At 36.5% G+C, this 11,378-nt stretch overlaps 1 protein-coding gene across 1 annotated transcript in view; it reads right to left on the bottom strand.

Moving 5' to 3' along the window:
- LOC140919731 (uncharacterized) overlaps positions 1–11,156 on the bottom strand; it is a 12,858-nt gene extending 1,702 nt beyond the window's left edge. The window contains exon 1 of the mRNA XM_073366348.1: positions 11,099–11,156. Within this exon, the coding sequence (XP_073222449.1) occupies positions 11,099–11,156 (58 nt within the window). The remainder of the gene's footprint in view (positions 1–11,098) is intronic.
- Between the last annotated feature and the right edge of the window lie 222 nt (positions 11,157–11,378).

The raw sequence follows: 11,378 nt of genomic DNA, 5'->3' as shown, positions 1-11,378 counted from the left end.
AAAAGCACATCATGAAAGCTAGCACTACCATAGGCTCGACAAGCCTCTATAATCTATATTTGAAACACATGCACATAATGATCAAAAGGTCTTTATTCAGGTTGTAACGTGACCAAGGTTAGGGTGAGATAATCCTAAGGAGACTAGGGATGAAAATCAAAGAGGATAAATGAGTAATGATTAATAGAGAAAAACATCATTAAGAAGTAACTTAACAAAACATCATTGACTTTTATTTTCACACTCTGCTCACAACACAACCGTTTTTCCTCACATATATATTTTTTTTCTTTCTTTTTCTCTCTTATTTTTTTTGTTTTTGTTTACTTTTGGTTTCTTTTTTTATTTTTATTTCTTTTGGTTTTTTTTTCATAACCCTCAAATTTAAACAAACAAGTTGAACACCCCTACACTTATTTAAGGAAATACTCCTTTATCCGCCAAGATTTGGTCAATTCATTGTTTTTCACTTTTAGGCTTCGAATGAGCTATATAACAAAGAATCGGATAATTAGGATCAAATGGGCTTAAACAAATGGATAATTATAGGGTATGTTTATTTAACTAGTAGCTTAATTAAGAAACAAATGCCTAGATCTTTTCAATATATGCATGCGAAAAAGAGTCAAGTCAAGTTCTGGCATAACTAGCAATCATGAGTGATATAACACACAAGAAAAAAAAAAGATGGAAAAATGAATTTCATTCATAATAAGGCTCAAAAATTTCACAAAGGTTAATGACCTATCACAAATGATACACACTTTAGCATTTTAATCCAATTTATTTTACCAAGAATGTAAAGATACTATCCAATCATGCTAGTCCAAATAAACTCTCAACATTTATAACCACAAAATCTGATGAAAAAGCATGCAATGCAATGTTCATTTTATTTATTTTATTTATTATTATTATTATTTATTATTATTACTATTATTATTATTATTATTATTATTATTATTGAAATATATCAAATAAAATCCTAAATACTAAAATTCTAAATAATACCCCCACACTTAAATTACACATTGTCCTCAATGAAAGTAACAAGTATAAAACAAGAGTAAGGAAAAGGAGCTCCTTGTTCAAACTTCAGTGTAGGTGTACTTTTCCAAGGAGAGTTCTTCTATGGTAGCATCTTCAAGCACAGAGCTCTCATGAAATAGCTTGAGGCGTTGTCCATTTACTTTGAACACTTTCTCGGTGTTTTCACTTTGTATTGCCACTACACCATGAGGAAAAATGTTAGCAACAACAAAAGGGTCAATCCACTTCGACCGAAGTTTCCCAACCATAATTTTAAAACGGGAGTTGAACAATAAAAAAATTTGGCCAATGGAAAATTCCTTCCTGGAAATCATCTTATCATGAACGTACTTAGTTTTCTTCTTATAGATCTGAGAGTTCTCATAAGCTTCAAGTCTAAGTTCTTCAAGTTGTTGCAATTGAAGCTTTCTCTCCAAACCTGTTTTCTCCATCTCAAGGTTACAACTCTTATCCGCCTAATAAGCACGGTGCTCTATTTCCACTGGGAGGTGACATGCCTTACCAAACACAAGTCGATAAGGGGACATCCCTATTGGTGTTCTGTAGACTGTTCTATGAGCCCAAACAGCTTTTTCAAATCGGTGGCTCTAGTCTTTCCTGTTTGGCTGCACCATTTTTTCTAAGATCTGTTTGATTTCCCTATTTGAGATTTCAGGCTGCCCATTAGTCTGGGGTATATTTTTCAAAGCGAGGGTATATTTTTTTTTTCAAAAGTAATTAAACTAAAACAGAGAAATAAATAAATAAATGCCTTTGGATAAATAACTGAGTCATTATAATTTACAAGCAGCGGAAAAGTTTCTCCAATTATAAATCCAAAACATTTACACAACCATAAATGGTACATGGAACCCATTCACATAAGAAGTCGAACTGACAATATTAGTATAAATACAGTTTTCCAAACTAAAAATACTCCAATCCAAAAAGAAGGACACCTAGTCCCTATACATCATCCTAATCTGATCATCCTACCAAAAAGCTATACACCCTGAGTATCTCCACGCTCCCCGTGAGATCCTCCTAACGCAACTGCAGTCAAGCGTTCCCATCTCCATTCCCGTCCGTAGGGTACGAACCGGTAGGACCGTCCTGACTCTCATCTGAGGGCAAAGCCCATGTTTCCACAATAGTTATAAAGGGTCACCAACCAGAAAATAACAGTTAACACATAGCAATTAAGTTTTTAAATGCCCAAAATAACTTTTCAACTAAGCATGCACCCGAACAGGATTTCCAATATGCGAAAAGTTCATACAATACTTTGCCAATTAAAAATGAAAGTAAAATGAAGTTCTCAATCTCCTAATTAACACATAACAAATCAAGACATGGATAAGTTAATGAGTAATCAATCATCTAACTCAAACTGAGGATTTTCACTGAGCCAATCGATTGGGGTGAAGGTTTTTAATGAAAACAGAATCCTGGGCTGAATCAATCGATTTGGCAATCGATTGACAGGATAACGGAGTCCCTGACTTAATACCAATCGATTTCCAAATCGATTTCCTGAAGGTTTTTAGTGAAATTTTGAACTCTGGCTTGATTCAATCGATTGGGCAATCGATTGACAGGATAGCTGAGCCCCTGACTTAATGGCCAATCGATTTCCAAATCGATTTGGTCGAATATGGATGAGTCCCTGACTTAGGCCCAATCGATTGGGCAATCGATTTCGTAAGGGAATTTTCGAAAACTGATTACAAAATCGATTGGCTAATCGATTTTGTCCATTTTGCCAAGTCCCTGACTTCCATCCAATCGATTGGGAAATCGATTTCCCTGATCATTTTTCCAAAAATTCGTGAATTAACCCAAGTCATTCCTAATCAAGTCCACAACCTAACACTTAGCAATTACTACGCGATTACCACGACAATTGGGATCTCGATAACCATCATACTTACACCCAATAACCAACACATAACACTCACACTTACACACAAAAATCAACACATAACACTTAGCACTTTCAACGCAATTACCACAACGACTCAAATTCAAAACACTCAATCATACAACTCAAATCAACCACGACTCGCGTGCCAAGCACCCTAATGAACTGTGTATATGCCAAAATGCATGGACTCGGAATTCCAAACCAAAACCCTCCTCGAAGGGCCGTAAATCATAATCGTACCGCCTATCGCAGGCCAAAGTACCAATTACCGAGGTGCCACCTATCACGGGTCAGCACGATTTACTAAAATGCGTAAATCATAAACGTACCACCTATCACGGGTCAGTACAGTTTACCGAGGTGTCACCTATCACGGGTCAACACGATTTACTAAAAGAAAAAGCGGAAATCGTAAATGTACCACCTATCACGGGTCAGTACAGTTACCATGGTGTCACCTATCACGGGTCAACACGATTTACTAAAAGAAAAAGCGGAAATCGTAAATGTACCACCTATCACGGGTCAGTACAGTTACCATGGTGTCACCTATCACGGGTCAACACGATTTACTAAAAGAAAAAGCGGGAATCGTAAACGTACCGCCTATCACAGACCAGTACTGTTTACCGAGGTGCCACCTATCACGGGTCAGCACAATCCACCAAAAATGTAAATCGTAAATGTACCACCTATCACGGGTCAGTACAGTTACCATGGTGTCACCTATCACGGGTCAACACGATTTACTAAAAGAAAAAGCGGGAATCGTAAACGTACCGCCTATCACAGACCAGTACTGTTTACCGAGGTGCCACCTATCACGGGTCAGCACAATTCACCAAAAACGTAAATCGTAAACGTACCACCTATCACGGGTCAGTACAGTTTACCGAGGTGTCACCTATCACGGGTCAACACAATTTACCAAAAACGTAAATCGTAAACGTACCACCTATCACGGGTCAGTACAGTTTACCAAGGTGTCACCTATCACGGGTCAACACGAATTACTAAATAGTAAATCGTAAACGTACAACCTATCACGGGTCAGTACAGTTTACCAAGGTGTCACCTATCACGGGTCAACACGAATTACTAAATAGTAAATCGTAAACGTACAACCTATCACGGGTCAGTACAGTTTACCAAGGTGTCACCTATCACGGGTCAACACGAATTACTAAATAGTAAATCGTAAACGTACAACCTATCACGGGTCAATACAGTTTACCAAGGTGTCACCTATCACGGGTCAACACGAATTACTAAATAGTAAATCGTAAACGTACAACCTATCACGGGTCAATACAGTTTACCAAGGTGTCACCTATCACGGGTCGACACAATTTACCAAATGAAATGCATGAGCATACACAGACTCCATTCACAACAATCGTTAAGCAAATGCAGATATTAAAAGATTCCCCATTTTTAATACCCATTTAACTTAAACGACTTTCAAACAACATTAATTAAATAAGTCATTAAGAGATTCCCCGTTCTTAATACCGATTTAACTTAATGATTTTCAAAACAAAACGTTAAGCAAACAGTCATATTAAGAGATTCCCCATTCTTAATACTCATTTACCGAAACGACTTTCAAACAACATTAATTAAATAAGTCATTAAGAGATTCCCCGTTCTTAATACCGATTTAACTTAATGATTTTCAAAACAAAACGTTAAGCAAACAGTCATATTAAGAGATTCCCCATTCTTAATATACTTTTGACTTAAACGATTTTCTCGCAAAACATTCAGTAAACGAGTCATTAAGAGATTCCCCATTCTTAATACTCATTTACCGAAACGAAGAAAGGAAAGCGACGAAAATGAAAATGGGAGAAAGGAGGGAAATTTGCTCGCGGTCGCAGAGGAAGAAGATGGACAATTGGGATTTTCTTTCCTTTCTTTTTCTTTCCTTTGTTTTTCCTTTCTTCCTTTTTCCTTCCTTCCTTTTATACTATTTTCTTTTCCTTTTCCTTCCTTCTAGTTTTCCTTTCTTTTTCCCTCCAACAAACATAAATAGATAATAAATATAACTTAACAAATATCTCAAAATATCTAGATATTTGTTAAATTACCGTTTCACCCGAAACGCATTAAATTATCCGTAAAGGATTCACCGCAGTTAATTTCAATTTATTTATCGACGAGAAATTTTAATTGGCCTCAAAATATCTTTTTGATTATAAAACTCCAAAATATTATTAACTTTGGCTTAAAAGCCTCCGAGCCAAAATCCAAAATACACCAAAAATACATAAATGGTACTTTAAATTTATGGGTCTTACATGTTCTATAGACTGTTCTATGAGCCCAAACAGCTTTTTCAAGTCGGTGGCTCTAGTCTTTCCTGTTTGGCTGCACCATTTTTTCTAAGATCTGTTTGATTTCCCTATTTGAGATTTCAGGCTGCCCATTAGTCTGGGGATGATAAGGTGTAGTAACTTTGGGCACAACCCCATACTTCCAAAGCAAAACGTCCATGGGGCGGTTGCAAAAATGAGTGCCTTGATCACTTATGATGGCCCGGGGTATTCCAAACCTGCAAAAAATATTTGATCTGATAAAACCTGCAACAACTATAGAATCACTTGTCCTAGTGGGTATTGCTTCCACCCACTTCGAAACATAATTAACAACTAGTAAAATATAGACAAAACCAAAAGATATAGGAAAATGGCTCATAAAGTCATTGCCCCACACGTCAAATACTTCACAGAAAAAACATAGGTTGTTGAGGCATCTTACTCCTACGAGTGATTGTTGTTCGTGTTATTTGGCACTGTTCACACGTTTTGTAAGTCTCAAAAGCATCTTTAAACAAAGTGGGCCAAAAGAAACCCGAGTCTAAGACTTTTCTTGCTGTCCGTTGAGGACCAAAATATCCCCGAACTTGAGAGGCATGACAAAAATGAAGAATGGATCGAGCCTCATGGTGGGAAACACATCGCCTAATCACCTGGTCACTACAGAATTTCCACAAATATGGATCATCCCACACATAGTATTTCGCATCACTTTTAAGTTTATGTATTTGTGTTCTCGATACATCTGCAAGAAGGACCTCAGCAACTAGAAATTAATTAAATCAGCAAACCAAAGAGTTACCTCATGCAACTGTAGTAGTTGCTCATCAGGGAAGTCATCTTGAATGGGATGGGGTCCTCATCCATTTCTATTTTGCTCAAATGATCTGCCACTAAATTTTCAGTTCCACTCTTATATTTAATCTCTAAATCAAATTCTTGCAGTAACAACATCCACCGGATCATACTCGGTTTTACTTCTGGTTTCTTCAGCAAGAACTTCAAAGCTACATGGTCAGTAAAAACAACTACCTTCGAACCTAACAAATACGATCTAAACTTATCAAGTGCAAAACCAATAGCTAAAAGTTCCTTTTTAGTGGTAATATAATTAGCCTGTGCAGAATCTAAAGTCCTAGAATCATAATAAATAACATGGGTAGCCTTACCAACCCTTTGTGCAAGGATTGCTCCCACTACATAGTTAAATGCATCACACATAATTTCAAAAGGGAGGATCCAATTGGGTTGCTGGATTATGGGAGTAGAGGTCAGTGTTGCCTTTAAGAAATCAAACGCCTTCTTGCATTTGTCCTCAAAGGTGAAACTAACATCTTTTTGTAGCAAATTTGACGGCGGAAGAGCTATCTTTCTGAAATCCTTAATAATGCGCTTGTAAAAACATGCATGGCCAAGAAAAGAACGAATCTCGCTGATGCAAGTTGGGCAAGGCAAATTAGAAATCACATCAATCTTGGTAGGATCCACTTCTATCCCATTTTTAGAGATCACATGTCCCAAAACTATGTCTTGTTCAACCATAAAATGACATTTTTCATAATTCAACAAAAGGTTAGTTTCAATACATCTATGTAAAACTCTATCCAAATTTTTCAAGCATGCATCAAATGAGGAACCATACACAGTAAAATCATCCATGAAAACTTCAATACAATTTTCTATCAAGTTAGAGAAAAAACTTATCATGCAACGTTGGAAAGTGTCAGGAGCATTGAATAGGCCAAAGGGCATCCTCTTATAGGCAAATGTGTCGAAAGGGCAAGTGAACATGGTTTTTTCTTGGTCCTCTGGTGCAATATGGATTTGAAATAACCAGAAAAACCATCAAGAAAAAAATAATGTGACTTACCAGCTAACCGTTCAAGCATCATATCAATGAATGGTAAAGGAAAATGATCATTTCTAGTTGCCTGGTTTAGTCTCCTGTAATCGATGCATACCCTCCAGTTGTTATGCACTCGTGTGGGGATAAGTCCATTATTTTTATTTTTAACCATTGTGAGTCCAGTTTTCTTAAGGACTACCTGCACATGACTCACCCATTGACTATCAGATATGGGGTATATAATGCCTGCTTGCAAGAGCTTGGTGACTTCCTTTTTTACAACATCCAAAATTAATGGGTTAAGTCGCCTTTGGGGTGACTGATTTTACCCCATCCTCTAGTAGTATCCTATGTATACACATGGATGGGCTAATACTAGGAATATCAGCCAATGTCCATCTGATTGCCTTTCTGTGTTTTCTCAAAATCTGCAACAACTTCTCTTGCTATTCATCTTCAAGTTTGGCTAAAATAATCACAAGTAACTCTACATTTCCTTCTAAATATGCATATTTCAAATTATCAAGAAGTGGTTTAAGCTCTATAGTCGGTGGTTTTTCAATGGAAGGTACAACACCAGCTATCGAAGCTAAGTGTGCAAAGGAAGCTCCTAAATCTAACATAGCATTTTCAAATGGACTATTGCATATGGTACATTGAATGGGAAAAGTTCACGGATCTTTACATTTCTGAGGCATAAGTTGAATGAGGGCTGAAACATTTCACCCCATGTTTACTATTTCATTACCTTTTAACCTTTTCTTGTGTGTGCACAAATCTTTTAGAAATTTTGCATATCTTGGAATCTGTTTAATTGCTTTAAGAAGGGGAATGTCCACTTCCACCTTCCTAAATGTATCCAGGATCTCCTTGTCCTTATCTTCCTTGTCCATTTTCTTAGTCTTCACTTCCCTTTGAGGAAAAGGAAGTGGTAAATTTTGCTCAACATCAACAGTTTCAGGTATCAAAGTGTCTTCAGCAACCTTGTTGTTTTTCACTGCAGTTTCAGGTACCTTTGGTATTTCAACAGCTTTCCCAAACCTCAATGTAATTGCACTGGCATTGGGAGCATTTGGATTTACTACTGATTGTGCATGCAATTGGCTTGACCCTTAAGTCTGCAATTGATTAATTGAAGTGGCTAGCTGACGAATCTTTGTTTCCAAATTTTGAATGGTGGAATCTGTTCTTTGTTGAAATTGGAGATTCTGGACAACCATCTGCTTAACGAGGTCCTCTAATGAAGGTGCATTGTTTTGCTGTTGTGGAATATTTTGCTGCTGTTGCTACCTAGGTTGTTGTTGTGCAGATGAATTTCCCCATCTTAGGTTGGGATGGTTTCTCCAACCAGGATTGTACCTGTTAGATGACATATCACATTTGGCTTGAGGATTGTATATATTTGTTGCATATGCTTGAGGAGCATCAACAATTGGATCTTCTTGCAATGTAGGACAAGAATCTGTATGATGCTCTAGAGAAGTGCAAATACCACAAACAACTGCTTGAGTTTTACTTATTGCCAATTTTTTTACTAAAGAGGAGAGCTAATCAAGTTTGCCTTCAAAATTCTTGTGGGAAGAAGCTTGAATATCATTCACACCCCTTTATCAACACTGCTGAATTGCTTATAGTTGTAAACTACTGAGAATTCATGGACACGTTCTCAATCAAATCCCTTAACGCTTTTGGGGTCTTATCGACAAGTGCTCCCCCACTAGCAGCATCCAAAATGCTTCTATCCATTGGTAGCAACCCTTAATAAAAATATTGGATGAGCAATTAATCAGAAATCTAGTGATGAGGACAACTTGACACTAATTTCTTAATCTCTCCCAATACTCATGTAATGATTCCCTGTCAATCTGGCCGATGACACATATTTCTTTTCTGATTGAAGCAACTCGTGAAGCAGGGAAGAATTTTCTAGAAACAATATCTTGAGATCATTCCAACTTGTAACAAAACTTGGTTGAAGGTAGTATAACCAGTGCTTGGCAGCATCTTGGAGTGAAAATGGGAAGTCTCACAACTTAATGCGGTCTTCTGTGATTCCTTAAAAAGACGTATCAAAGAAAAGGAACAACACGCGCCCTCCAAATGAAATGTGTCTAAGTATCTTCCTCTAAGTAATTGAGTCTAAGGATCTGACTCTAATTGATCTGCCTCCATGGTTTTGCCTCTGAAAATGAGACTCTGAAGTCAAGTGCAACCATTTCAAATAAGCTGCCTCCAACAAAGCAACTTAGAGGCAAGCATCTAATTGTGATATGCAACATTGACTTTTCTTTACTAAGTTGCCTCTACCAGTAACTCTACACTTGAAGATGATTGGGTATGACTATGATTATTAGACTCTTCCTCCAACACAAGCAAGCATTTGACTATAAGGAAAGTAAATGTCTATGAGGAAGGTCAATGCCTCTAATGAAAAGGTCAACATAACATGGAAAAGTCAATGGCTCTGGAAAGTCAATGGCTCTAACTCTGATAAAAGTCATGACTCTGGAAGTTGACATTGAAGATACATTACTCAGAAATAAAATCTGATTTTGATAATAAAGATTCAAATGTCTAAGCGGTTAATTTTTTTCACACTTGAAAGGTTTAAAGTGCTCAATCGATTACATTCTTAATTGCACCGAATTGAATATCTCATCAAATAGAAATGGTCCAATTCAAACTCATGGCAACAGATCTGTGAAAATCAAATTTGGAATATTATGAAAATACCAACAAAGATCAAGCAATGGAATTATGAATTAAAGCTTAGATCAGAATTAAATTCAGCAACGTAATTATGAATTGAAGCTTAGATCAGAATTGAACTCCAACAACAGTCAACAACAATCAACAATTTAATTCCAACAACTTTCTACAATGATCAGAAAATTAAAAGCTAGTGTCAAGATCAAATTCAAGACAACAATCATCTATGAATCTGGACACAAGTGAAAAACAGCGATCATCAAAATCTGGTTGCAACGTGAAAATAGAAAATTAAAGAAATCAGAATTAAATTTTAAGAACATTGGAATTTGAAGAACGTTAGAAGAGCAAGAAGAATAAATTGAAATGATCTAAAAAGAAAGAATTGACATCTATGAAAGGTCCTCATCACTTGAAGAACTATACACGAACAAAAGATATATACGATATGCAAACCAATATGAGAAAGAGTTGAATATAAATCATCAATCATCAAATACTTAGATTTTATTTAGCACTCAATTGTAATATAATTCTAGTTGTGCTAAGTTTGATAGAAATATTATAAACATCCTCTAGTTAGAGTAAAACTAGAAACATAAACAAGACACTTATGTAGCCTAGCTTGATAGTGATTGTATAACCTTTGTGACTTGTGATTTTCAATTTAGATGTTGAGAAGACTTAAATTGTGAAGTTAAGTTGTTTTAATCTATTTTGAATTTCTTGATTAAATCCTTGTGGGTGAAAGGACTGGACGTAACTACTGGGTTGGTAGTGAGCTAGGATAAATTACTATCTTTATCCATCCCTCTTTTTAGTACCTCTGCCTATGATTTTTATTCAATATTATATTTCACCTTTTGTTAGTAAAATATGTTTTGAATCGTATACATAATTCAAACCCCTATTTCTTGTCTATTCCCACCTACACGTTTAAACTGTCCCGTGTTTCTTAAAGTTTCTATCAAATATCTATACTCGTTATGTATCACTCTTCATTTCTCTCTGCAAGATCATCATTACCTTCTTGTTCTCCAAAACGATTTTTGTTTCTCTTCTAAAAAATATGCCTATTTATATCTCAAGTGTTTTTCATTTCCCCTTATTTGTGTTCTTTCATTCATCTCCCAAAACTTCCTCTGTTATTTTTTTCTCTCTAACTCTTGTGCTATGATTGTTGATTCGTCTTCTGCTAGGAAAAAGAAATCTCATTCCTCTCCCATAAAGAAGGAAATCCCACCATCTAAAGTTGTCTCAATGGTGAACGACCTTCTCTTGGAACAACTTGAAGCTCATATAGCTCTGCAAGAAGTCCACCACCATCCATTATAAGAAAACTAAGACTTTGTGGAAGCCAAAAGCCATCACAAAGGGAGGAAATCAGCCACAACAAGCACCTTTGTGGTGGCCAAAGGCAGCCACAGATAAGTCAGTCACAAAAGTTTGTGGCGGCCAAAACGGCCATAGAAGCTGGTTTTTTTGCTACCATTTGTGAGGGCTTAAGCCATCACAAAATTGTGACGGAAAAGTCTACCACAAATTTGTGAGG

Source organism: Cicer arietinum, chromosome 3 (assembly GCF_000331145.2).
Source record: "Cicer arietinum cultivar CDC Frontier isolate Library 1 chromosome 3, Cicar.CDCFrontier_v2.0, whole genome shotgun sequence".
Lineage (NCBI taxonomy): Eukaryota > Viridiplantae > Streptophyta > Magnoliopsida > Fabales > Fabaceae > Cicer > Cicer arietinum.
Note: the sequence above shows the minus strand (reverse complement) of the source record. Positions and strands in the feature narration are given on the sequence as shown.